The sequence below is a fragment of the Arthroderma uncinatum genome, assembly GCF_011692745.1.
Source record: "Arthroderma uncinatum strain CBS 119779 chromosome Unknown scaffold2, whole genome shotgun sequence".
In the NCBI taxonomy this organism is placed as follows: Eukaryota; Fungi; Ascomycota; class Eurotiomycetes; order Onygenales; family Arthrodermataceae; genus Arthroderma; species Arthroderma uncinatum.
This window is the reverse complement of record NW_022983864.1, coordinates 311,280-338,527: the sequence shown is the minus strand read 5'-3', so window position 1 is coordinate 338,527 and position 27,248 is coordinate 311,280. Positions and strand designations below refer to the sequence as shown.

Below are 27,248 nucleotides of genomic sequence, written 5' to 3'. Positions count from 1 at the left end.
ATACTCTAAATGACGAGAAAGGTACAAGTGATAGACAGGTAACCGTATGGACAACTGGTCAATGAACGGGAGACGATGCTTAACGTGAAGAGGAGAGGGTAAGTGGCATAAGATGTAAATAAATCGGAATAATATTGGCTTGAGTATAGGGTAGCCTATCGTATGGTATAGAGTAAAGGATGAAAATAACCAACAAATCTATCCACTCACCATCGTGGCTGTTTCTGGGTCGAGGCTATCGACCGTATCTTCGGAATCAGTCTCATAACTAAGGATGCTAATGCTTGTCCTTGGAGAGCCGATTGTGGTTAGTGGCGCGGTAGATGAAGGCGCTGGCGTCCCCGCTGTAAATCTACGCGCGGTTATCTCTGTGATATCTTGGGGAGTAACAACCCTTGACCGTGTTCGGTCGGCTCGGGCTTCTGCGCCGTTAGGATTCACAAGTTCTCCGACGAATTCGAATACTCGTCGCAGTCCCAAGATTTCATTCGGCATGGTGCCATTGTCAGACTCGATGACGGAAGAGTCAGACTCTAGGCTTGTGATTCGGATGTTATCACAGTGTTGGTCTCCGCTGGGGCTAGTTGGGGATTGAATGATTGGAGACATGTCTTCGCGGCCTAGGAGCCTGTGCCACCATTGGCGGAATCGATAGCGACACGCAGCAGCTCGATAGGCATGGAGTGTGCGGCGCTCCTCTCGGCGAGCTAACATATCTACTCGGCGACGTCGGCAGCTTAGCGAATTACCGCAATGTTTCAAGAGCATGTACATAACAGCCACGAAAAGAGATACGAATGCAAAATCCCGGATGACATGTTTTATTATGGCCGAGCGGGAGGGTAGTTGGTTGGATGGAGGCGGCTTTGGCGCCTCTGACCAACCCATGCTGGGAGTTGGTAAGGAGTCTATGGTAGTAGTAGTTGTTGTTGCGGTGGTGGTATTTTTAACCGTGGTCAGTCGAGGTATATCATGGGGTGTTGTGCTATTCCCCTTGGACTGGTCGCTAGATACACCATTTTGTCGAGCCTTGGGAGTCTGTCGACAAGGGCTATCGGCTAAGGATGCTGGCAGCGGTCCAAAGCGATGCTTCATCATGCGGAACATATCCGGCACAAGGTTAAAGGTAGCTGATATGAAGCACCGTAAAGACTTGCATACCTTGAGCTGCGCGGTGAGATCGTTGCAATCCCTAAAGAGATGGTCTCGGATTCGTTCGTCCTTCTCCTGGATAAGGTCGGCGAGGGTCTTGGCCTGGTCCCTTAGTTTATGCAATTCTGTAAGTTCTTCCTCTAGCTCTGCATCTGTGACGGGGCCCTCTTTGAATAGGCTCTCTTGCTGCAGCTTGTCTTTGCTACCGGCGTTCAGCCAGGTCTCTAGGATAGATGCTTCCTTGGAGATTGGCACTGGCGACGTTATGAGACGTAGAATCTCCGGCTTGTCCACAGAATTAAAGGAGACTGCAAACCCGGACGTGACGTTTCCTTCGTCCTGGCCCGCAGGATAAAATGTGAAAGTGAGTATCTGGGCAGCATAATTTTCGATGGAACCCTTGGGACTGGCAATGCACAGGCTTCGCCAATATAGATGTAAGGCGACATCGCCTTTTCTTCTCGCCAGCTGGGCTTTAATCACCCCTTCTCCGGCAGCATTTGCACCATCCCAGGTGAAGTTCAGTTTTTTGTCATTTAGTCGCACATCACTCTCGCCACAAACGTTGTTTGTCCGTGCAAGCTGGAGGTTAAATATCTACCCTCTCTTCATTAGAGCCAAAATGGCCACTGATAGGGGTACCGTTATTCCCTACTTACAACATTGGACTCCTGGTCCGCCTCAAAGCACTGCTTGCACGGCGTCTCGAACTCTACCGAAACCGCGCCTTTGCCTACAGAACCAGATCAGCTACAATGAAAGAAAGAAAAATACAGCAAGGGGAAATTATTAGATCAATTGACGAGGGGACGCGGGAACCAACTTCTATGTATCTTCACAGTATCAAGCTGGCGTCCATGGGGGATGGCCAGCGAGACGACGGAGGCCACCAGCAAGAAGAGGATCAGGAACGTCGAGGTCTTGGCAGACCCAATCATGGCGGAAGCTGACCCTGAGCCCATGGCGTCTCACCCGGCCATGGTGGGCGCTGTAGCGTTATCCAGAGCGAGTGGCAAGGGGATGATGTGTTTCCCATCAAAACACCGTGGTCTGCGCAGACTCTGGAGGAAGAAGAAACGTCGCGTTGGTCTTCGAGTCGTTTTGCCCGGAAAGCTGGAACTGCGCCCTGCTTATGTCATGGTCACGTTGTATGGCACGTGATACGCCCAAGACATCCATGGATATAGATGGATGGAGAGATGGATGGAGAGATGGAGATAGACCTCTTTAACAGTTATGCTAGAAGAATGCAATTTGATTACTCGTCCGGATATGAACAATGCTCCAACAAATTAGTCCGCCCATATACCCATGACGCATCAAAATCATACATGATAACATTATACGCATAAAACACACAAAGCCTGCGGTAACGCCGAATCCTCAAGCCAGCCCACTGAGCCACCGGTTATGCGAATCTGCGCAAAAACAAACCAAGGAAGGAAGAAGAGTAAAACGATGGTGGTTAACGGAGGTCGAAAAACCGCGCCGAGCCCACTAGACGTTCCTCCATCGCGTGCGATATCGGTTTATCGACGGCCTTTTCATACAGCAAAACCTCCTTCAGCCCCTTTTCCCTGAAGATGTGCTTTCTGACAACGTAGACAATATGCTTCAGTGCCCAGCGGGCATGTATCCGCGTGGGTACAGAGAACACTTGGTCTAGCTCTTCAAGCGTCTTCCCCTTTGTCTCAGGCATGAAGAGTAATATGAGGACGAAGCCTATGATATTCCACCCTGCATACCATCCGAATGCGCCCTGCGGTGTAAATGCCCTCAATAAGCTGGGCCACGTTATTGCAAGGGTAAAGTTGAAAAACCATGTCGTTGCGGTAGCGAGTGCCATACCGTATGATCGGACATATAGCGGGTAGGCTTCTGCGGAATACGTGAAAGGTACGGGCCCTTCTCCGGGGGAGTAGACGATACCGAAAAGGTAGATCCCCAACGCCACGCAGCCTGTTTGCGCGGTGTGGTCTGGAATCCAGAATGCGAAACCGGTGAGCAGTAGAAAGAGGCCCATCAGTGGGAACGTGACGAGAAGGAGGTTGCGTCGACCAAAGGTATCGATTGTATATACGGCGGGAAGAGCGAATAGCCAATTGATCAGTCCAAACCCTAGAGAGGCGGCTAGGGCTGCTAGCTCGGAGTAACCCGCCTGGAGAAACACTTCGGATGAGTAGTATGCAATCACATTAACACCGCAGAACTATGCAAGCATGACGTCAGTATCTGGCATTGTACATAAAAGGGGGCCTTGTGTACTGACCTGTTGCATAAACATGACAATTTCAGAGGCGACCAAAGCCCTCCGATTTCGTGGAACTGTGATTAGTTCTAGGAGCTTGGGTTGGCCCAGCTTCATCGTCGATTCTGCTTCTAGCAAGGTATGCATGTAGAACAGATCACGGGCAGCTTGGACCTTGTTGAATCGCAGCCGGCACATCGACTTGAATGCTTTATGGTGTATCCCTTTGCTCATATACCATCGAGGAGACTCAGGGCAAAGGAACACCATACAGCAAACTATTATTGCTGGAAACATGGCCGATCCCATCATCAACCGCCAACCTAGACCTGTAACATACTGGGTGTCCGGGACGTTGAAGAATATCAAATCTGAGGCATAACCCATCATGATTCCGAATGCAGTCCACATCTGCCACTGCATCACCAACGCACCTCGAATGGCGGGAGGACTAGTTTCCGCCGCATAAATCGGAACCGTGGCAGATTTAGGGCCAATGCCAAACCCCAATGCGAAGCGGGCGATGAACATATGCCACCATGTGTTGACGAAGCCTTGCCAAAAGCATGCTAAAGTAGAGAAGCAGCAGGTAATGAATATTGTGCCGCGTCGACCAAACCAATGGTTAAACGGGACAGTTAACCAACACCCAATTAGAGCACAGCAGAGGTATGGTGCCGCATTTGTCAAGCCTGCAAGCCAGGTAGATCTAAAGTCATCGTCGTTAATGCCGAACTGTGGTTTGTAGAATATCTGGGCACCATTAACGACGGTTTCGTCTACTCCATAATTAGCCATCAAAATCCTTCCTTGGTAGAGGAAATAGAATAGGGGACTCACCCATCCCCTGGACAGCAGCAGATATAGAACACAGGATAATAACCAGATACATCTCCCGCGGCTGTGACCACCGATTCGAAAACTCCCGCCGTAGGACCCCCAATTCCTCCTCCGTTAGCCCCTCAACATCCTCGAATTTTTCAGGGTCCTGCGCCAGGACAGCTCCCAATTCGAATGCGCGGATATCCTCGTCGTCTCCAATCTGGTACTTCCGGGCATATCGGCCTCCGCGATATCTAAGGGTTGCATGGCTCAACCCAGCAAGAGGGTTGGCAAGCTTTGCGTTCAAATTGCGCCTCGCACGCTCAGCCGCCGTTAGTGACTCTCTGCGTGAGGTAAAAGAATGCTGTCGTTTGGCCTGATAGTCGGATGTGGTGGTTGCTGATTCTTTTGTGGGAGTGCTCTGGAGCTCATCGGATGAACGGCTGAAACTGGAACTGATCTCATGGGGCCCCATGATTTTTGAAGGCTTTGGAAATACAAATGCGCCAGAATGTGAAATATATAAAAGCTTGCTGTCTCAAGGACACCGGGTATAAGGCGAGGGAGTAAGCAAAATCCTCATTAAAGAGCTATCCCCTGCAAAATTGTTTGGTATGCGCTTAGAATGCACCGGATAATATCAAAAACATACAATCATATACAAGTTGAATGAAGACAGAGAAACGAAGGGCGGGGAAGAATAGACATAAGTAAGCGGGGGGGATAATAGGCTAAGCGGAACTATGGACTATGCCCAAAGACAGAATATGCCCAAAAAAATGCTATATATACATCCGGCTCTTCCCTAATAGGCAACCAGGGAATCGGGATGTTCTCTTCCAATGCGGTATAAGACACCTAGCTTCCCTCTGCACATATGAGCTTGGGGTCGAACGAGGCGCAATAAACTGCTATTCTCTCCACCGAATCAGCTTTGGTCGGTAACTAGATCGGTTATGGCTGATATGGCTGATATGGGGAAAATGCCGTTGCATACGAGCAGGTATGGGTTGGCGTATATGCAGGTGCAGCAGCGGGCTGACCACCTGGGCGCCGAATGAGTAAATTCGATCTTCTGGCCACTTCTCTCAATGCTTTTGCTCTAATTTCCTTGTTCTTAATTACTCATGCGTTTTTTTTTTTTTTTTTTTTTCCCCGTTTAGCGTTTGCTTTGGTGGAGGGTTGAACAAAGGGCAGACGAGAGGCTAAATCAGGAGCGATGCCAGAACCGGCGACGAGAGGTGAAAGAGACAAGCTGGATGGAAAAAGGTATAATAGCCGCCGCTGTCGAGCTGTTTCTTTGATCAAGGAGGGCCTAGATGGGTAGGTTAATGATGAGTGTCGAGGTAGAAGGGCTGCAAGCAGACGGTGAAGGATATATATCAACCGTATACTCCGCGAGATAGTTGGTAGGTGACAGGAGTGGCCATCATCCTGTAACACCTATATCTTCGTTATATATATAGTATAAGCAGGCCAGCCCTGTCCGTCACCGTAAACCGTTCAGCTCCATCGTAAGTGACACGCGCTCATTGTACACTCTGGCAGAGGCTGAGCAATCAGCCCAACAAGGCTATTGTTATTTGAACTTAGTCGCCCTGGTGGCCTTGCTTGCCCTGGTCTCCCTGTCTGCGAGAGAGCAATCGTCAATCCTAAACAGCAACATGGCCCTGGCTATGGTTGTTGAGAGAGGAGCTCACCTGGTATTAATTAATTGTGGGTGAGTTACAGATTGAAAAGCCACCGCGGGAGACTGGAGAGCTAGCGGAAATTCTCCGTTGCAGCGCATCGAGGGATCATAAACGGGAAAAAGAAAAAAAAACAACTCGATGCAAGCATCTCTGTATAATTACGGGATTGATTTCTTTGGTTCCTAGTGGTTGGTTTATGAGAATTGCTGTGTTCTCGTCCGAAAGAAACTATCATGATAAATAGGTATTATTAAAATGTAGTAGCTGTATAAGTATGTGCAATTAGTAGTATATAACAAATGGTCGATGCACGGTAAAATATAGATATACCGTGCATACGAAACCGAATCAGCATTATTATCGCTCATTTACAACGAATCCACTCATCTCCACGAGAGACAGGTGTCTAAGTCCGTTTTTGGCGTATTTACATAACTATATACAAAGGGTAGGCAAGGGGAAGGGAAGAATATTCACAGTCGTAAACAGAGTTTGCGAGAGAAATGAAGGTGGGCAGCGCGGCTGAAGAGGTTGAGAGTGACGGTGAAGAATATCGATATCGTATATGCATCACCTCAAGAGCTTCCAGGGTTTGGCAGGAAGGCTCCACTGCTGATATTAAACCCAGCATGTGCAAATAGATTATCCCACGTTCCATTGTTGTTGAAAGAAGTGACGTTTTGGGAGTTTGTGGGAGGGTAGTTGTCATAGTTGTCGTTGTTATCGCTGCTGTTCGGGGCATGTACAGGAGGGCCTGAGCCCGACGTCACCGGTAGCCCTCCTGCTGGCCCTGTTCCACCGCCGCTTCCCATCATGCTAGTGTTATTGTTGCCCTGGTGGGTCGATGCTGGAGGGAGACTTGGGGAGGAGAATATCCTGCCAGAGCTAATCATGCCACTGTTGATGGACCCGCTTATTGTGCATTCGATGTTCGACGGCGGGAGTAGAGGCCGTGCGCATGCTAATAGTTGTTGGTTATGATCTGGATGGATTAAGGGTAAAGTCTGCTGGTCATGGTGCGGGTTATGTAGTGGGTCGTTTAGCGGCATGTGCATAGGGATAGGTGGTGGAGTGTGCGACGGGCTGTATAGCTCACTGTGGAGGTGCGATACAACGTGGAGATGCTGATTATGGGGCGTTAGGTGTTGCTGTTGTTGGCTTAGTTCATCCTGCTGTGGTGGCTGTTGCTGTGATTGAAACGGCGGTGGTAGCGGTGGTTGTTGATGATGATGAAGTGGTGGGACGGATATCGGTGAGAGATTTACTTGCGTTTTGGTATCTGTGGCGCTTGTATTATCCTGCATGGGGGCGCATATCTGCCGATTAAGTGGTTGTTTCACTGGAGACGCGTGGGAATCTTTTGACCTCCGGTATTGTGCAACCACATTTGCTAGGAACTGGCTTTGGTAGTGGCAGCTTGTGTTGGTTGTTGACGATTGTCGACCGAAATATTCGCTAGCTTCCATGACGTAGTTGAGAATTTTATTCTCCGCTTCGTTGGGGAGCTCTCCGGGAAATGAGAGTAGAATCTAGAGGGGAGAGGGGTTTAGCAAACTATATAACTGTCACAGAATATGCACATGGTCGCACACCTTTATTGTTGCGACAGCCGCATATGCAACCATCACATGGAGCGAGTCCTGACAATAATATAGGTAGGAAGTTGTCCCAAGACGGTCTATTATTAGACGAACCATCTCGAGCGAGCTTGCGTAGCACACCCACAGTGCAGGTTTAGACGCAGACCCGTTGGCGATTGACAGCTGTAGTCGAAAGGAATGGAGGAGTAGCCTTAAATGATGGCCATAGAATCGAACAAGAAACCGCTGGCAAAGAGTCGCATCGGCTGCAATGCTTGTTAGTATTGGTACTCCCTAGTAGAAACATATGATTGCCTTACCTTCGTCTATAATCAAATGCCACCTCGATTCCCATCTATCCAGCTCATCATTACACAGCCGAAGAATGTATTCGTCCTTTTTCATGAACTCAGGAGATGTGTGGACGGGATCAAGCCAGAAGAGGTCCAGTAGCTCAAACCCAATTATTCGCAGCTGTGCAAGTGCTGTGACCATCTCATCGATACCCGGCGCGGCATAAGCATGCTGATGCCAGTTTTGTACATTCCGGATCAAAGGGTCCATGTGGACCATTGAAGGCATTCCCAGCTGTAAACTAAGACTATACATAGGGCCACTTAGTATGGGAATAGGACGAGTAGGGCGCTTGCATTAGGAGGGATATTGCATACCTCCTATCATAGATGAATAACACGAGCCAAGTGCGTTCCTTGCTCCGTCGTTCCCGTAACGCCATTTCTTCCTCAAATCCAGAAACAAGCTGCATTGGTTTATCTAAAATGGACGGCTTTAGTTTATTCAAGCCTAGCTCTAAACCGCCTCTGATCGCATAGCCGATGAACATCCATGCCCGCGAGTCACTGGGCTCCTTCCAGTGTGTTAAAAGGCAAAGGCCCTGGATGATCTCTAGCGACTTCTTGCCCGAGCCCATGATGTCGTGGAGAAGTTTCTCGCTATGCTCGTGCAGTTTGACGTATAGAGCGGGACAAAACACCTTTGCAGCGACGGATAGGAGGGCGGTGAAAAGGAAGGGAGAACGATTCCGGATATAGCGTACGGTATGGAGAGCTGGGTCGAACTGGCATATAAACGGGTTCATGTATTTGAAGAAACTATATCCGATCATTATACCATGTTAGGTCACGATTGCATCAGGTGGTTACGGAGAGGTTCGATTTAAGAGGGAGAACCTACCTATCGAACAGGCCTTGGGCGATGGGCAGGTTGACCAAATTTTGCAGAACAGGATCGTCCTGGTCTATAGGAACGTCGTCAGACAGGCAATCCCCCCAATGCGACGACTCATCGCCCTGGCTTTCATTCTCGGCATTTAAAATGTTTGCGATCGTGAAATTGCCCGGTGTGGCCGACTTCTTCAGCAATGCAAACGGTGCAAGGCTGTCAGAGAGAGGGTGTGTCAATTGTGATATGGATGCGAGTTTGGTAGGCAGAGGGCTATCTGAAGATACGGTCGGTTGGAGTTGTGTGTCAGGTAGGTCTGGAGAGCTGAAGCTGGCGTCTGACTTGATCCGTTTTGGCGACCTAGTGTCCAATGCAGACTTTATAACTTCCTCCGGTGTAGTAGCAGGACTGCTTTCCTGTGGCGCGCTCGAGAGTAAAGCAGGAAGCCCGGCGGCCTTTAAACGTTCAGCTTTGGGCCGCAGCCTAGCAATGCACCAGCGGTTAGCGATTGCTTTTTTTTCCATCTTAACAATAAAAAAACAATGCGCACCATCAACCTGAAGAAACGCATAGGCTCTTGCAAGCGGGACTTAAGACAACACTCACTTTGTGCCCGGTTTTCGACCGCGACGATGGGATTCGTAAAAACAGCTTAACGACTTGCGTTTGCACCGATTGCAGGACGCCGAGTCCGGTTCGCGCGTGCATTTCATCTTCACGGTACGACATGGTGTACATGCCGCGGTCGCGGTCGCAGACGGGTTACCGGAAGCCATTGCACGCTCAAGCTCTCAAGGACAATATATGTATATATATATTCGAATCTATCGGGCCAAAAAATCGTTGTATTCACCTGGTCCGTGTATCCGCCATCCTCCCGTAGGAAAGTGGGTGTATCCCCCTCCCTCCTCCTCCCACGACCTGTCGCACCGAGAGAGAGAGAGAATTGCTTTCAATCTGAAAGAATCAAGCCAGTGTATACCTGAGAAAATCACTTTTTCTGTTAGAGAAAAGCAGGTCGGGCGTCTGGCCGTTCTGGAAATATGGATACGAACGCCCCGGATCTCCACGGTTGTAAGTATATTTTAAATGCGGAGTAGACCTGCAGAGAAGGGATCCCTAGGGCTGAGTAGTGCTGTTTTTATACTCTGTACTGATCATCCAGACGTCCGAGAGTGTCGCATTCACGTTTGATGAGATTTCACGCAGCAACTCCAGCGCGATACGACAGTTATGGCGATCGAGGCGAGCAGCGTCGCATGGCCCTCCCCGCATATATAAACTCATCACCCTTGAATCAGCTCACATGATGAGCCGGGGTGAGAGTCGTTGCAGCCAAACAATTTCCAGCATTGGTCAGGAATTATGTTATCCGCTGCCAGTGCCTAAATTAATCATGCACATCTCGCTCGGTTGGGGCCGCGTACTTCTGCTCTAGCGGCCTTCGTCGGCTGGGTCAAGGGGTCGGGGTGCCTGGGGTGTCCTGGGAGGCCCTAGGGAACCCCGGGGGGGCTTTAGGGACGGTCTGGGGGTTGCAGCAGCCCAACTGCCTAACCCAGCCTAACAGCCCGGTTCGCTTGGCGGGTTAGAGAGTGCCGCCGCAGCACCGGATGCTGGGAAGAGGCAGATGGTGGGTATCGCGCATGCAGAGTAGCATTCGACGGACGGGCCTGGCAGGGGCAGTGAGTGGTGAATAACTTAAGGTGCTGTGCGCGGGTCAAGATTTGTTGTTGTCCTGAAACGCAACCATCTCCGCAGCCTATCCAGGCGGTCGAGCACGCCGTCTCAAACACTGGCGGCGACTCCGCACTATGGCGACATCCTGCGAGATTGGACAAATGGGCGAGTACGGGGTAGCTGGATTTGACTCATGACACTCGTAACTGCAACCTCAGTTGGAGTCCTGTCTGGAGTGAGCAGGCAAATCGGCTCCGTCCCTTGTCAACAACGGAGATGTACTAGTTTGGGCTAACCCCTGGATTAGTTTGTTGGATATAGTTAAAAGAGGAGCAAAGTATCGGTGCCAACTTGGGAAAACTTGACAAAGGCCCTCGAGTGGCGTAGCTGAGGGGCGATTATTGTGTACGTGCCTCTGGTCGCTTTATTCGAAGGCAACTCATTGGTCTACCTCGTATATCTATCTTTAACCCACCACTCGGGTATTCCTCGGTGAGAAATTGTAGATCATCCGCCGCACAGACGGAGGGAACAAGAGTGTCGGCATCATAGAATACATCAGGCCAAAGTCGAGCTGCCTATCGCTGGCTTCACGATGCTCGTTTGGAGGGAGAATAGTTGTAAGAAGCGACGTCGTTTTGCCCTTTTTGATATTTCCCAAAACGGAATATACAGTATCAGATCACGTGATAGAATCACATGACCCTTTCTGACTCAGCAGCTGTCACGTGTAATGTCGGTGAACCTGCCAAGACATTTCTTTGCGTTTAAAATAAATAGCCGCCGCCTAAAAAAAGCTTGGCAATTACATCTACTTGACGTCGGATTCTGACATATAAACAAGTCTGAGCTTGGGAGAGTTGAAAGGGGGTACCCTTGGGCGATAGTATGTGATAGTACGCAAGTAAGAATCAATTTTCAGCTATATATACATAGGCTTGTTATTCCAAGGGCGGGTCAAGTTGCATTCGGGACCAAAGCTTAACTCCTAGCAATTTTCTCTTCATTATACCCAACCCTGCACGTCCGCTCAGGTATATCTTTCAGGCGGAGAAGCCTCCGTTTTAAGAACAGGCCTGTACATATACTAACAAACCTCCGTACTACTTTTACTGTCGTCATAAAATCCTGTCTTTGCTTGTGCTCCGTACTAATCTCGCCAAGACGGGCTCTATGTTAGCATGCGGCAAAGCCGGCGCTAGGTCAGTTAACCACCCGCGTTGGACCAAGGGACAAATGGCCTGCGTCCAGTGGGCATTGGCTATTGTACCACAGCACAGAGTATCTGACATTTAGCTAAAATATATATAACTACGTCATGGACTGCAGGAGCGTAGGTAAATGGATCTATGGTTTTGTCATCCTGACATCATTGTGGGAATATACTAATAATACTATGCACTTCTTTTGATCTTTTCTCATCTAAAGCTTCGATAACATACGGAGTACTTGTACTCCAGCTTGTCCGAGAAAAGCCGCCGAAGAAGAAGTATGTTCACAAGTTCCTTGCGGGAGCAATTCCCATCAGACTACCGCTATGCAGGAGCAAAAATGTGGGGTGAGAACTGTGCAATTATACCGGCGCCAGTCGACCGGGTTGATTCTCCAAGTGCCCTACAATATATTCTGCGCATTGGAAACTTTTCCGGGCGTTAATCTGATTTTGCAGATGTGTTGCGGAACCAGCCCGCAACCGCATGCGTGCTCCCTATTCGGTCGCCATCACTTCTGTCATCCGACTCGAATCGAGAGAATACGCCAGAGCGAAATGACCGTGGGTTGAGTGGTGGGACCAAGCTGTGACAGTCGCCAAGAACTTGATCACAAGCCTGTGTGAGATGTTGCGCTTTGCTTTTTTTTATTCTTCTTTGCTTATTTCGTGGCACGGAACTGGAGTGTGGTTTAATGTGGTTGTGACTGGGTCAGTAGTAGGGATGTATACCATTAAATTTTTATTAGTCCACCCTAGATATTGATTAATAGAAATGTTTAAGAAGGCAAGACATATGCTGTAAACGTTCAAGAGCCGTAGTCTTCAACCTTGGAATCCCATATACACGGGCCTGATGAAGGCGTATCATGATATTAGGGAGAAGATTGATTAGGCCGCCAGCATAGGAATCGATATGACCACTAGGGCAAGAGTTTAGCATAATGACACAATTGACAGCGTGGGAGTATAAAGAGTTAATTTCATTTGATTAAATACGAAGACAACTTAGGAGGGACTGTATATACCACGTTCTCGAGCGAGCTTGCTTAGCGATGAGCGCATGATCCTCCTATGGAGGTGTGTCCATGGAATAATTCCCAAAGCGAGTTCAACAAAGTCGAGGCGGCGGTCAAACCTTCCCAAGGCCAACACCACGAGCCGACGAAGCTCCATAGTGGACAATAGGAACAAAACGTTCACTAACGGCCGGAGCTTGCATACAACAGCAGTGAAGGCGATGGATAGTGAAGAGTTTATCAGATCTTCGCAACAAGACTAATTGGCACATCATTGGTAGGATATGACAATTTAAAGTAGTGCGATGGAGCAGTTGGTGATCCCATTTTATGGCAAGAGGTGGAGTTTATTGTAGGAAGACTATATATTGATCAGGACTAATCATTCTTCTTGGATTGAGCGTGGTCCGTTGAAGATGCGGCTTCCTCGCCCCCGCCGTCATCGTCTTCGTCGTCATCATCTAGAGGTACATCCATGACACGCTGTCCAGCTGTTTCAAGTATTCGACAACTCCAGGCACGGACACCTTTATATACACCCTATTATGAATGCGTTAGTATGTACGGGGAGTAAATAGATAGCCAGGAAGAAACGTACCCAGAGAAATGTGGCTACACCAATAGCAAGAACAATCCAGCTCACCGATGCAGCTCTGCTCCGCCCGCTATTAGCTGTTCTCCGATTTGATCCGCCAAGAAGACCAGAGTTGCGCAAGTTCCACCACTGCCATGGCGAGAGCGCAAGCATCACTTTAATGAACGACAGTACCCCGAGCGACGCAAGGCCCTTGAGAAGATGTTCAGTCCAGGTCGACTTCCCATCTCCTACAGGATAACTCCCCGTATCGTCGTCCCAAAGCTCACCGGTGATGGTATCGAGAGGGTCCAGGTAGAGGTTGATAATTGGGTCGGCAACAAACCCAAGTAGAAACATGGCGAGGAAGAGAACCCCGATAGTGAGCGTCATCTGGGCTGCCCGGCTATTAATCCATCTTGCCCATGTCATTCGCTCCAGCCTATATTCGAACCCACAGGTCGGGCACTGCCAATAATTGCGTCTCCCATACGCGGGGTCGGCATTTCTCCAGAGCCTCAGACACCCCTCGTGCACGTATCTTGACGAACCTTTGCATTTGCAAGGCCGGAGGAGACGCCCTAACTCAGGGTCTTGGGAGTCGTATGTTACCCGAACTTTTGCTTGCAGGAAGCTTGGGAAACTGTCGGAGGGCAGATGGGTGGTTGGAGGTACAGATTCGAGGCATATCCTGCACGTTCGGTTTGGATAATTCTTGGTTCCTCCAGCAGGCTGGCCGTTCGCCTCTTCCGGCTCATTCTCTGTATCCGCAGCAGCAGTAGCAGCAGCTGCCTCTGCGCGTGGATGCGCTGCGGCTTCCGGCCACTCCCACGAAGGAGCTCTGTCCATAATTCCTATAGTGAATATTCTAGCAAACAGAAAGACGAAGAAGAGAGACGCTTCTCTTCAGCCAGCTTCAACGTGTATGTCAGTTCTAAACCGTCCGGTAGACGAGGAGGACATTGTCTGTCTGGCCGTGTCGGCGGACTGCAGGTTGCTGGTGTATCAAAAGTCGTTTCCTGCAAAAGAAGCGACGAGAAAGCAAAACGGAAAGCTGGCCGGATCGCCCAAAACAGCAAGTTTAGCCGGGCGGCTAATGTTGCCGTTTGCGGAACCGCGTAAACATCTGGCGGCCTTGGGAACATCGAAGAGAGCTTCCCTCTGGACCACAAGCAAGCATCCAGCAGGAGATAGAACAGCCAGCACAGCACCGATCCGCATTGAATAGAGCATCTGATCCTCTTTGGCGTTACTAGACCGCAGCTCCGATATCTTGCTCTGGCCATGGCCGACCGTTACTCGTTCTCGCTGACGACCTTCTCCCCAAGGTAACGCCTGTTCACACCTGGCACTGCTAACATGAGAGCTCGAAGCTGACCTTTGCCATAGTGGAAAACTAGTTCAGATCGGTACGAGAAGCGTGTTCAGGACTGGCGAGTTACTGTCTTTAAGCTAACTTGTCTGCAGAATATGCTCTAAACGCTGTGAACCAGGGTGTAACTGCCCTGGGAATTAAAGGTGAGCTCGCTCTCATACCACACGAGCTCATGTCAAACCATTGCTGATGCCATCCTGCGTTTAGCCACAAATGGAGTAGTCCTAGCTACAGAGAAAAAGTCATCGTCTCCCCTCATCGACCCTCCCTCGCTCTCAAAAGTCTCCCTGATCACTCCTGATATCGGCATGGTCTACTCCGGAATGGGCCCAGACTATCGTGTTCTCGTCGACAAGGCCCGTAAGACGTCCCACACAAACTACAAACGCATCTACAACGAATACCCTCCTACAAGAATACTTGTCCAAGACGTCGCTCGTGTTGTACAGGAAGCTACCCAGTCCGGTGGTGTCAGGCCCTACGGCGTAAGCTTGCTAATCGCCGGCTGGGACGACGGCATTGAGCCAGAGACCGCGGAAGCAAAGGAAGGCGAGACAGATGCCGAGAAGAAGAAGGCTTCGGGCAAGACAGGCGGCATTTTGAAGGGCGGACCCAGCTTGTACCAGGTCGACCCTAGCGGAAGCTATTATCCATGGAAAGCTACAGCGATTGGAAAGAGCTCCACGAGCGCGAAGACGTTCCTTGAGAAGAGGTACACGGAGGGTCTAGAGCTGGAGGATGCGGTGCACATTGCTCTTTTGACGCTCAAGGAAACAATTGAAGGTGAAATGAACGGTGATACCATCGAGATCGGTAAGTCTAGCTGGAATTCACTCCTTGCCCACAATGCACCTTCAACTAATCATGCATATAGGTATTGTTGGCCCGCCAGCACACCACTTGCTCGGGTACGAAGGCGTTGAAGGCTCTCGAGGCCCGCGGTTCAGAAAGCTCAGTAAGGAGGAGATCGAAGATTACCTGACCAACCTATGATAGATTAAATTTACCATAATATCAGTAATGAAAACTTCCAAGCCTGGTGAAAAACCCGGGACACGTTATTGAATTCAGCTGTGCGGCAGGTCATCTCTTGCTTAACTAAATATCGCTACCTCCCTTCTTTCACACCATTCAGTATATGCATCCATGCATGGCGGGGTTTCGCATACGTACATATTTCAAGCGGCGGAGAATGCCAGCAGCCTTCACTGTTTATCAACATCCATATCGGCCCAAGAAATCTTTCATTCTTCATCATTAATAAAAAAAATCATCTCGCGTTATAAGACCCGTGTATGGATTCCATCTCTTCAACCCGCCACAAACGACGAACCCTATGAACAATTGACTTTGATTGGGCCAACACCATCCAACCCCGTCCCACGACGACGAGAGTGTTACAACTCTGAGGCCAAATGCACTCTCTAAAGAGTCATAGAGGGGGGAGGAAACGGCCCAGGTTGAGTACGAGTGCAGATGACACGGCTCAAGATGAAGCAACGCGACAAAATGATGGCTTGGAGTGCACACCCAGGTCAGGCCTGGTTAGATCGAGAGCATACCAGGTTGAGATGCTCGAGGAGAGCCTCAAACAAAATATCATAGTTGCAGTTAGATTCAAATGTTTACCCCCCTTTCAAACATGAGCAGCTGCTAACTGTACTATGCTACAGATGGATACTGGGAGCGGAAAGACTCAAATGTGCGTTGATTGCTGGCTTCCTTTGTCTCAGATTAATTATATGCATCTCTCTGACATGAGTAGTGCAATTCTTCGCATCCGAGAGGAACTTGAAAGATGTTCGAGCGACAAAGTATGCATTCCATCAAACATCAAGTCAAACGATGCATATTCAATATTGACTGTTGCATAGCTCGTCTGGTTTCTCGCTCCGAAGGTTCCGCTCGTCGAGCAACAACATCTAGCCATCTCCAAACAGCTTCCTGCTTATCAGACGAGGGTCCTGATCGGAGCAGATAATGTGGAACGTTGGTCTACACAGAAGATATGGGATGCGGTTCTACTAAATACCAAAATTGTTGTCTCGACGCCCCAGGTACTGCTCGATGCCCTGTCAAATGGCTTTATTACCTTACGACGGATAGCACTCCTCGTATTCGATGAAGGCATGTTGAATTGATCTCTCTCTTCTCAATTTGCTGTTCGATTTCAGTTTTACTAATTCCTAGGTACAGCTCATCATTGTGTCAAATCTTCCCCTGAAAATAAGATTATGCAGAATTTCTATCATGCGGAAATTGACAAACTTCGGGAGACAAACGACCTTCCGTATGTTCTTGGTCTGACTGCTAGTCCTGCCTCTAGTTCTACTGATGATGCCTTGAGGTATGATCTTCACCCACTTCTATATGTAGCTCCTTCTCGGCAGGGTTTTAGGCTAATAACGAGCAGACAGTTGGAAACAAATCTGCATGCTTGCTGCAAAACTCCCAAGGTTAATCGGGAAGAGATGATGCAGTTTGTGCACATTCCAGAGTTGCGAAAAGTCACGTATCAGAAGAACTCGACCATGCTTCTTAACATGGAAACTAAACTTCTATCTATGCTGCATAGCATAGATATCACTTGTGATCCCTTTTTCCGCAGATATGAGGGAAAACTCGATACCAAAAGCCAGGAAAGGTTCCAGCAGGCGCTCGATAGAAAAACACCCTGCCTTATACAGTTGAAGCGATGCTTCACTAAAATAGTCCACATGTATGGAGAGCTTGGGCCGTGGGCTGCATCAACATATATTTCTGAAGTATACCGCCGTACACGTGGTAAGGAAGCAACACTTATTGACCAGACTTGGTCTGAATGGGATAGGGATGATAATTCCTTCATTTGCAATGGACTAGAGCCTGTGGTTAGCTCTATTGGGGAGAGAGACTGGGACACTCTCCCAGATGCGGTGTCACAAAAAGTTGACCGCCTGATAAATCTTTTATCATCAGAGCACTCAAACACCTCGAGTGGAATTGTTTTCGTTGAGCAGAGAGCAACAGCTGTTATGCTTACCCATCTTATCTCTCTTCACCATGAATTAACCCATATAAAGCCAGATTATTTCCTAGGATACTCTTCCTTTGCTTCTCGGAAAGCAGATATTACAGAGCTCAGTAAGGCAGGCCATATGAAAGGCTCTATTGACGACTTAAGATCCGGGAAAAAGAACCTACTTATCGCCACTTCGGTCCTTGAAGAAGGTATTGACGTTTCAGCATGCGACCTTGTTGTGTGTTTTGATCCTCCGAAACAGTTACGATCATTTGTCCAGAGACGAGGTAGAGCCAGAAAGAAAGGCTCGAAATTTGTGATCTTTCACGAAGAAGATGACACTTCGACAAATAAAGACTGGGCAGCTATGGAAGATATGATGAAGGAGAAGTATTCTAGTAACAAGGAGTTTATTGAGGAGCTTTTAGCGGTCGAAAGGGAGGAAGAAGACGGCTATGAAAGTTTCAGAATAGCGTCAACTGGGTAAGTGAAATAATATATCGAATCCCATGCAGTTTATGACATTATTTGCTAATTATTTATTATTTTGTCAGTGCACTGCTGACTCTCGACAATGCCCCTCCACATCTCTCCCACTTTTGCGCAACAATACCGTGTGAGTTTGCTGATACTCAACCTGATTTCATCATTTCGAAGACGATAGTTGGCGACAAGATAACCGCAAAAGTACGCCTCCCAACACAGCTGGACTCTAGATTTCGCGAATTTGAGGGGGTTGGAGAATGGAGGACAGAAAAGATGGCGAAAAGAGACGCCGCATTCCAGGCATACTTGCAGCTTTACAAAGCTGGACTTGTTAATGACCACTTAATGCCAGAACACTGTCAGACGACAGATGAAGAAGCCGCACAACTCGAGAAACGTTCAAGCATGGGAACCTGTTCTGAAGCGTTTAATCCTTGGCTAGCAGTTGCTACCCAATGGCAAACTACCGATACGTTCTACCAAAGCAGTATTGTCATCGGCTCTAACACAACACAAGAATTGCCCAGAATGCTGCTAATTCTTCCCATCCCTCTTCCATGCGACTTCACGTTCAAGTTATTCTGGAATGAGACAAACATTCTTACCCTATCTGCATCGCCCCAGCCATTGACTATTTCGGAAGACGATATGACCTGGGCTCCTTTGGCCACGCATATTCTACTATCTTCTTTATATTCAAGTAGAATGGATGGTGAATCTAGAGATTTCTCTTGCATATTCATACCTAGCCTCGAAATGGAGCATGGGGGGCTTAAAGAGTGGTGTACTAATGTAAACGACCTGATTTTGGGAAATGATATCGAGGCATACGACCTGAGCTCCGTTGAGAATTTCGGGCTTGCAAGGCGTACAGATATGACTACCAGGCCATGGACCGTGGAGAAGTTTGTATGGAAGAAATGTGTGAGAGAAGAGCCTGAAAATGGAGATGAGGAGAGTGAAGAGGAAGAGAAGATACTGCATATCGAAGGAGAGAAATGGCCGAAACGAACGGATTTCTTACACCCCGTTGCTAACACCATCGATTCTAAACCTCACCACACCGCAAGAAATTGTGATCCAGCTCGCGTCAGTTCTATATCCAAATTACCTATCGGGTTCACAAAATTTGCGCTCTTCATCCCCTCATTGATACACACCGTGGGTCGCTTCTTACTTGCCGAGGAGCTATCAAGAACCATCTTATCTCCCGTCGGCTTTAAGGATATCCAGCTAATACTGACCGCTATTACTGCATCTTCAGCGAGGGAAAACACTAATTATCAACGTCTCGAGTTCCTCGGGGATAGTTCCCTAAAGCTACATGCATGTATGCAATTATTGGCAGACAACCCAATTTGGCACGAAGGCCTCTTGTCTCGTAAAAAAGACTTGATCGTATCCAATACCCGACTCTCGAAAGCTGCTATACAAGTGGGACTAGACAGGTTCATTCTTACAGCCCCTTTCACGGGTGCAAAATGGCGACCGCTATACAACTACAACTACACGGAAAGTGCCTCAAACGGCGATAGGGAGTCGACTCGAGAGATATCTACGAAAACCCTCGCCGACGTCATTGAGTCTTTAATTGGTGCAGCCATTCTTGACGGAGGAGAAGACAAGGCGTTGCGTTGTCTACGGGTTTTCCTACCAGAAATAAAGTGGCGGTCATACAACGAGCACATATCGATGCTATATGATGCTTCACCGGAATTTCACGACAATTCCCCTCACAATATTCTGTCGAGAATTGAACCCCTAATAGGCTATTCGTTTAGGAAAAAGGCTCTTCTAACCGCCTCCCTGTCGCATCCCAGTAATCCGATAAGTGGAATGACGTATCAGAGATTAGAATTCCTCGGTGATTCAATTCTCGACACCATCGTCACGAGCACATTGTTCCGCTCGAATAGAGAGATTCCTCATCAAGATATGCACCTCATGCGTACCGCATTGGTCAATGCAGATTTCCTTGCATTCTTATGCATGGGCACGTCCACGGACGAGCGGCGCGGGGAGGTTTCCGACTCCCACGACGGGAAAGTCGAGATCTCCTCGTCTACCCGGAAGATTTCTCTATGGCAGTACATGTCCCATTCAGCAACGCTGGATATTGCTGAGGCGCAGCAAGCCACAGCCCGTATATTTGAGGGGTTACATGGGGATATTGACGAGGCTCTTCGGTCAGACACCAAATACCCCTGGACGTTACTTTCGACCCTCAATGCCCCTAAGTTCTTCTCAGACATCATCGAAAGCATCCTAGGTGCTATATTTATTGATTCGCATGGGTCTATGGAAGAATGTACTAAATTTCTTACCTTCATTGGCCTTATGAAGTACCTCCGCCGCGTTCTAGATGACGAGGATATAGATTTCATGCACCCGAAACAGCGTCTAGGCCAGGTCGCGCAGACCCTCACTGTGAAATATATTTCCTCGGATGTACATGTCAGGGCAGGCCTTACACGATGGAAATGCCAGGTCGTGGTAGGTGGTAAAGAAATATCCAGAATTGATGACGGAGTAAGTAGAATTCAAGCCGAGACGAAGGCAGCAGATATTGCTATTGGAATTTTACGCCAGGGCAGTTAACGACAGTACGGAGTATATGATGTGATGAATATTACATTTTGAGATTATGATTTTGGATTACAGACTCACTTAGATAGTGGCCGGATTTTAGGATAGAACTATTGTCATACCCCCATGCAGACAGAAGCTGCCCTAGTAGCGAATGCACCTGAAGTTGATGCCTTAAAGCAAAATAGATACAATGTAAATGTCCATCGTGATAATCCATCTGCTAGAGTGATCGAGTTGAGCATAAGCCATTCAATTGCCAAAGTTAAGTATACACCAGCTTTGCGTTCTACCCCTGAACCATAAACTATTCATCAGATAGCAGAGAAGGTGGAATTTGGGCCAATATCCAGACTCAATAATATATGCAAGAAACACGCATCATTACGACGAAGAGAGTAACCTCCCTCACCCGGACTTCGTTGCTCAGGTACTGTCGCAGCCTTTCGTCAGTCTAGATATAAATGTTGAGCTGCTGGCTCACCAGCTCCGTCATCTCCTCCATCACCTGTAAGGAATAGTAGTCCTTGAATTCGGTTATGGATCGTGGGGGAAACTACTCTCCGCTTCATCCAACCCCTTATCAACGGACTTATATATATTCCCATGGCGGAAACTGCCCACGCGGATAGAACCTCTAGGCCAGTCAAGGGCGGTGGCATCCCAGAACAAAACGCACGGCGAGACTCAAGTGTAAGAAGGCCCGATAGAGGTTCACGACGCCCGCTTGGGCTTACCAACATGCTGCACCTGCGGTTATAGCGAGTCAAACGGCGAGACGACGACGTAGGCATGGTGCCAGGGCTATCAACAGGCAACACGCTCAACCTGTGAACAGAGAGGAATATATTGCCCTCCAGCCCAGAGCCAGTGCAGGGCGACCAGCTGTCGTTGAACCCGCGAGGTTAAGCTATCTTCTGGCATGACGGCATAACGTCGATTGCCTCGCAGTAGCGTTCGCCGGGCACTAGCACAGGTTATAGCACGGCTGCTATATGGCCCTTTCTCACGTCCGCTGAAACTGGTTGGATGCTGGCGTCTGAATCCGCGTTCTCATCCCGCAACTCATGCAGGATGCCAGTGGGACATCGACGTGGCTGGCGCTGACTTGTTGCAGCCCGCGTCAGTTAAAATAGTCAATTGGCCCGGGGATCGCCCGCTTTTTGAGTTGTTCTTTTATCGTTCGTTCATTTATGCATTTTCTTTCTTTCTTTCTGCATGCCAGGCTGGAGTTTTGTGCCCAAGCGAGTACTTTGTGAGATTTATGCCCTAAGTAGAACTTAGACGTTGACTTTTATCCCTGCCGTGAAGAGAGTAAAAAAAGTACGCCCAACCTTGCAGGAGGGGTTCTGGCGGGCGAAGAACTCGAGAAAACTATTTATATTCGGCCATCGCTCTCGTGCCGTATTGAATTAACTGTTAAGAAACGTATAGCGATAGACTGAGCGTCGAGATCCGTCGAGAGCGAAGAGACGGCACTTCCTTGGGCGCTGGACCGTCCGTATACAAGCCCAAGCAGGACGATTCGATATTGCTCTTCTTCTGCACGCCTCCAATCGTATAACAAGTTTGTCCATGGATCTGAATTATCGATGAAGTAGTTCCATCCACCGGCCGATCAAATAGCAGCGTGTCCCGTCGACGTTATTATAAAAAAGAAGAAGAATAAAAAGCGAGAATAGTACACCGAGATCGCCATGATTGTCTCAATATGCGCCTCTCAGTCGATGCCTTCGAGCTCGAGCATCGACTCAACAGAAAAGGGGCCTCATATCTATACCTCCAGGCCGAAGATTCTTCACCAAAACGATGGCGGACCCGTCGTCTCTCTGCCTACTCCTTTCCCCGACCACGACGAAAACGCAGACCCTTTTGCTCTGAAGTGCATCTTTGCAGGAATATTCGAATGCGATAAATCGTTCGAAGACCCCGAGGACTGGAAGCTACACGTCACTAGCCATCTCATGTCGCACCCGCCGCCGAGTAAAGTCAGCTGCATAGTCTGCAAGCAGGTCTTCTCGAGCCCCCAACATCAATATCAGCATCAGCATCCGCATCAGCATCAATATCAACAGCAGCAGCAGCCCGTGGGAGGAGAAGCCTGGCAGAACATGTTGGATCATGTCCTTGGTGAACACCCGCGATGGGGAGCTTGCTGTCAGGTAGAGCCGTGTCCGGACTTCGACCTTATGCGCCATATGTATTGCACAGGTATCATATCGCCAGAGCAGTTCAAATTGCTGCAACTCACGCGAGAAACGCCGCCGCATCTTCCGCAGAACGGCTCGGCTGCGGAGCCATATTTCATCCAAACCAGCTCGCGAAGGGAGCGTAGACAAAGACGGCCACGTCTTTCGAATGCCAGCCTAAGGTCGAATATTCATCTGTAGCCAACGTACGGTTATTGATACTGTCCATTTATTGCTTTCGTTTCCTTTCATGACCTACATCTGCATACCCCTGCTGCGAGTTGGATTGTTGTTTTATTATTGATATTTTTAATGCTTTTTTTTCTTGATATGATTTCTCATTTGAAGAATTTGATATTAGCCATGTTTTGTTTGAGCGCTTTGATATTGACAAAATAAATGAACAATAACGATGACACATGATTGATATAAAACATTATGATATCGAGAGATCAAAATATAAGCCGAAGGGTAGAAATAGGAAGTTGAATTTGATATTGACAGCCTGTACGATCTCATGCCTAACCCCTGACACCTGGCCAGTCATAACGATGAGCGTTCAAGAAAGCCAGCTCGGCCTCCATGAACTGAGTTGGCAGCATCCTGGCTCCTTCATACTTCAGATATTCCAAGCTGGCCGACAGTGAAGGTATATATGCATCAGACTCTGTGCCCTTCAAAACGACCTGTTTCAGAGAATCGAAATTCTTCTTCATAGCAGCAGCAACTTCATCGATGAGCTTCATATTCATGATGTGAGCGCCTGATGTCAAGGCCGGCATCAGCAAATCGGATATGTACTCTTCTTGGATAATGGAACCGGCCCGCCAAATCTTTAGACAGTCCCCTAGATTTATATTCCATTTCTCGTCCTTGGATCCGCGTGCGATGAGCTCTAGCCCCTGACAGAACGAGGATAGGATGGAGATATAAGTTGCGTCTCGAAGCTGTTCGACGAAGGTCGGGACGTCGTGGATATGCTTGAGTTTCTTTGGAGGCTCAATGCTGAGTTTCTGAGCCACCCTGAGTCGCTGTTTTCGGTTCCTGCTAGAGACTCTGAGGAATTGGCCGGCTGCAATGCTTGGGGCAGAGACGTGTCGGTCTGCAGCCTCCATTACAGACCAGTAGAGTGTCCCTGCGGTGTCATCGTCTCCATCCCCTACTGCGTCATGCATTTCGTCGAGTATATAAGTCTCGTCAACTTTCTCAGACTTCCTCTCACCGGACTGCTTCTTCTTCTTCTTCTCACGACAAATGCTGGATCCAATCTGCACAAGGAATGTATTCCTCAGCGGGCCCTCTGAGTCCCAGCTCTCGAATATCTCGCCTATCTCATCGTACGATTTGCCCAACCCGTAGTGCAACAGCGCCCATGCCTCGCAGATGGAGGATAGCATCCCATTCTCAATTGCATTATGGACCATTTTGACATAGTGGCCTGCACCTCTTGTGCCGATATTGGCCACGCACGATTCGCCTGTCCGAGGATCCTGTGCCGCAAATTCCTTCAGCAGCGGCATCACCACACGGATAGCTTGAGCGTCTCCTCCAAGCGCTAAGCTGGGCCCCTTTCTCGTCGAGTGGTTTCCTCCCGACACGCCCATTCCAATCCAACTAACGCCCTCCTTCTCCAGCTCCTCCTGTCTTCGCTCGGTGTTTCGATAATTCTCATTTCCCCCATCAAGTATGATATCTCCATCCTCCAGGTCGTCCATCATTAGGCCTAGGACAGAATCCACCGGCCAGCCGTGAGTGATCGAGAAGATGAACGGTCGACGACCCCTTCCGTCCGAGTCAATGGCCACATCAACGCTCTTCACAAATTCGTGAATGTCGTTAAACGGCCTGATATTTTCTTGAACTCCCTTTTCTCCCTCGACCTTGCTCATCACATTATCGACGTTTTCAGCTTTGGCGTCCCAGAGCGATACCTTGATTCCCTTCTCGGCAAATCCAAAGGCCATAGTAGCCCCCATATTCCCCGCCCCAGCGATGCCAATGCACTTGAATATTTGTTTAGGCGGTGCCATGTTGATAGTAGGCTTTAGCTTCAACTATGTCCGGTGTGTTAGCCTAGATAGTCGCGTAGAAATGTTAGAGGACCATTTCAAACCGATGCCATTGATAGAGAACCACATTTCTAGACACAGAGAAGGAAACCTGCCCCTCTAAGAGTCCCTTGAGGCAAGATATTCAAGTTGCCATCAACCAGAGTAGCGCGGTGATTGGAAGGGAAAGGGTTATGACGACATACCTCAGCCCCCGAAACTCTCTATCCCACGATCTATGAAGGGAAGTATAGTAAAACTCGGGCTTCACATGTAAACAATCTAATTAATGTAATAATAGTGATCTATATACGGTGGTAAGCATGGTGGTGAAGGTGGTGGGCAATGAACGCTTCGCTAAAATAGCACATTATTTTTCCAAAACACGTATAGACGAAGGATAAGTTTGTACATCAAGCAGCAAACAACAGATCCCGGGGCGTCTGATGAGATAAGAAATTGAGTTAATAATATATATCTTTGAATGGTTACTTCTCCGTGGAATCGTTTACACTGGTTCCCTCGCTGTGCGGTATGGCTTTGGCTCCTTTTCGCATGGGAGGGAACCAGAATCCAGGATGGACGATGGTGAATGTTGCGGCTGCCAAAGCGATCATCCTAGAGAAAGGTCAGTGATGCGTCTTTGCAATAGAGGTTAGCATATGGCAGACTTACATTCCGTCGAGGAGTAGGAAGTCCTTCTCGTTTCGCATAAGAGGGTTTCCCCAGCCACCAGCCATCTCGGGCAGACTATAACGATACAGTTAGCCAGACAGACAGCGCTAGACAGACATCCTCAGTGCTTACCGATATATACAGCGGATTAGGATGGCCAGATAGGCAAACGCGTCTGCAGCACAGAAGATCCAAAAGGACCGACGCACCGCAGCTCCATGAGACGAGCCCTTGGGGGTGAAGCCCTGCCCGCTCCTATGTGCCCGGATGAAAAATTCTAGAGCAAGCAGGCCGCAAACCGACATGGTAGCCACCTGGAAGGCAATACCGGCAATGATGATGCCGTTACCAACATCCAACAGTTTCACATTTTTTTTGGTCGCAGCCGCAGCAACACCACCACCGGCTGCCTGCAGGATGAGTGAGCCGATATCACATGCGATAAACACCCAGGTGTACAGCTTTGGCTTAATACGCGAGTGCTCCGGCCCGATGAAGATGACGATGTGTTTGATCGTGAGGTAGACGCCGGCAGCCAGAAAAGTCGGCGCCAGGATAAGGCAGACGATCTGGATCTGAAAGGCGTCCTGAGACCAAGGGTTCTTGTTCATGAGTATACGGCCACCGTAACCGACGGCCTCGAGGGCGCAGGCCATGAACACAGCGATCAAAAAGGACCAGGTGCGCGTGAAGACCCCGAGTCCCAGCTGGACGAGCGCCAGAAATGCGAAGAATGCGGTCAAGAAGATACCGGATCCCAGCTGTGGATAGTAACCATACGTGGTGGCCTCGACAGGGCACGCCGGCCCAACTTCCGTGCAAGTAGCGAAGCTCGGCGCCATCTTGGATATATATATGCAAAAAGACTGGATATAAAAATTCGATGGTCCTTTTGATAGAAGAATGGGGTATCAGGGGTACTCCAACCGCACGAAGCAAAAGAGACACCGAGAAGAGGAATCGAAGGATAGACTGGATATCGCCATGATATGTATGGAGTCGCCAGAGCATAACGTTTTTTTTATGTATAAGTCATAATGCTGGAACGAGAATGACAAGTTCGTTCTCGCTTTCGATCCTCGTTCTCGCTCTCGTTTTCTCTCCAGTTCGTCCGAACCCTGGAGGCTCCATGGGTCCACCATGCCTCCTGTCCGATGTAATTATAGAGGTAAAAATGCGGAAAAATGGCCACAGGACCAGCCAGTCAGGTAATTCCCTGGTGGAAAACAGGCAGCTCAGGGCATCGCTGAATGGACGAGCGCCTCTGGCACTCTTCAGCGCTGAGCGGTGGATTAAGTAGTATCCGGGCCTCCCGCCGGCGCCATTGGCCAGCACCCCCGAGCGACCCTATCCCAACCACGCTACGGAGTGCGCAGACAGGCCAGCGAGCGACTGAGCGACCTGTCATTCTGGGACATGCCGGCAGGTTATGGCTGTTATTAATGCGGCGGGACTGGTGGTTAAAACATGGCGCCCCGGAGATCACACAAGAAGTCGCGGAATGGATGCGACCAGTGCAAGCAGAGACGAGTCAAGGTAGGGTTGCGTCCATCCAGCACGAAGAGCTTTCGTTCCTTTTGCCCTTGATCCGCCTGTCCCCTCTCTCTCGATCAATCGATCGATAGTACGGAGTAAACCCTTCCTCTCGATATCTTATTACTCGGCCCCTCTTATAGGAAGGGGGATGGCGATGTCCTGCTGATCCGATCCCGAGCTGATCGTCTTTTGCCTGC

General features: G+C 48.9%; 7 protein-coding genes across 7 annotated transcripts; 2 read left to right on the top strand and 5 right to left on the bottom strand.

The window, feature by feature from the left end:
• Positions 1–198: 198 nt before the first annotated feature.
• Positions 199–4,697, bottom strand: GIQ15_02045 (proton myo-inositol cotransporter; the record flags this gene model as incomplete). Its single annotated transcript, XM_033549462.1, has 8 exons — positions 199–1,749; positions 1,812–1,885; positions 2,104–2,140; positions 2,197–2,278; positions 2,637–3,361; positions 3,422–3,969; positions 4,048–4,179; positions 4,241–4,697. The coding sequence occupies 8 exons, from the start codon at positions 4,695–4,697 to the stop codon at positions 199–201; spliced, it is 3,606 nt and encodes a 1,201-aa protein (XP_033406623.1).
• A 1,791-nt stretch (positions 4,698–6,488) lies between these two features.
• GIQ15_02044 (priB protein) lies at positions 6,489–9,413 on the bottom strand (the record flags this gene model as incomplete). Its single annotated transcript, XM_033549461.1, has 7 exons — positions 6,489–7,442; positions 7,506–7,553; positions 7,608–7,759; positions 7,814–8,094; positions 8,165–8,605; positions 8,688–9,130; positions 9,282–9,413. The coding sequence occupies 7 exons, from the start codon at positions 9,411–9,413 to the stop codon at positions 6,489–6,491; spliced, it is 2,451 nt and encodes an 816-aa protein (XP_033406622.1).
• Positions 9,414–12,959: 3,546 nt separating this feature from the next.
• GIQ15_02043 (RING finger domain-containing protein) lies at positions 12,960–14,004 on the bottom strand (the record flags this gene model as incomplete). Its single annotated transcript, XM_033549460.1, has 2 exons — positions 12,960–13,121; positions 13,180–14,004. 2 exons carry the CDS (start codon positions 14,002–14,004, stop codon positions 12,960–12,962), a joined length of 987 nt encoding a protein of 328 aa, XP_033406621.1.
• Positions 14,005–14,439: 435 nt separating this feature from the next.
• GIQ15_02042 (uncharacterized protein) lies at positions 14,440–15,523 on the top strand (the record flags this gene model as incomplete). Its single annotated transcript, XM_033549459.1, has 5 exons — positions 14,440–14,483; positions 14,545–14,564; positions 14,623–14,673; positions 14,738–15,343; positions 15,405–15,523. 5 exons carry the CDS (start codon positions 14,440–14,442, stop codon positions 15,521–15,523), a joined length of 840 nt encoding a protein of 279 aa, XP_033406620.1.
• Positions 15,524–16,764: 1,241 nt separating this feature from the next.
• Positions 16,765–20,615, top strand: GIQ15_02041 (dicer-like protein 2; the record flags this gene model as incomplete). The annotated part of the gene is made up of 3 exons (XM_033549458.1): positions 16,765–16,877; positions 16,944–18,014; positions 18,086–20,615. The coding sequence occupies 3 exons, from the start codon at positions 16,765–16,767 to the stop codon at positions 20,613–20,615; spliced, it is 3,714 nt and encodes a 1,237-aa protein (XP_033406619.1).
• A 2,698-nt stretch (positions 20,616–23,313) lies between these two features.
• Positions 23,314–24,822, bottom strand: GIQ15_02040 (6-phosphogluconate dehydrogenase; the record flags this gene model as incomplete). The annotated part of the gene is made up of 1 exon (XM_033549457.1): positions 23,314–24,822. The coding sequence occupies one exon, from the start codon at positions 24,820–24,822 to the stop codon at positions 23,314–23,316; it is 1,509 nt and encodes a 502-aa protein (XP_033406618.1).
• Positions 24,823–25,328: 506 nt separating this feature from the next.
• On the bottom strand, positions 25,329–26,357 carry GIQ15_02039 (uncharacterized protein; the record flags this gene model as incomplete). The annotated part of the gene is made up of 3 exons (XM_033549456.1): positions 25,329–25,458; positions 25,516–25,590; positions 25,648–26,357. The coding sequence occupies 3 exons, from the start codon at positions 26,355–26,357 to the stop codon at positions 25,329–25,331; spliced, it is 915 nt and encodes a 304-aa protein (XP_033406617.1).
• Positions 26,358–27,248: the final 891 nt, after the last annotated feature.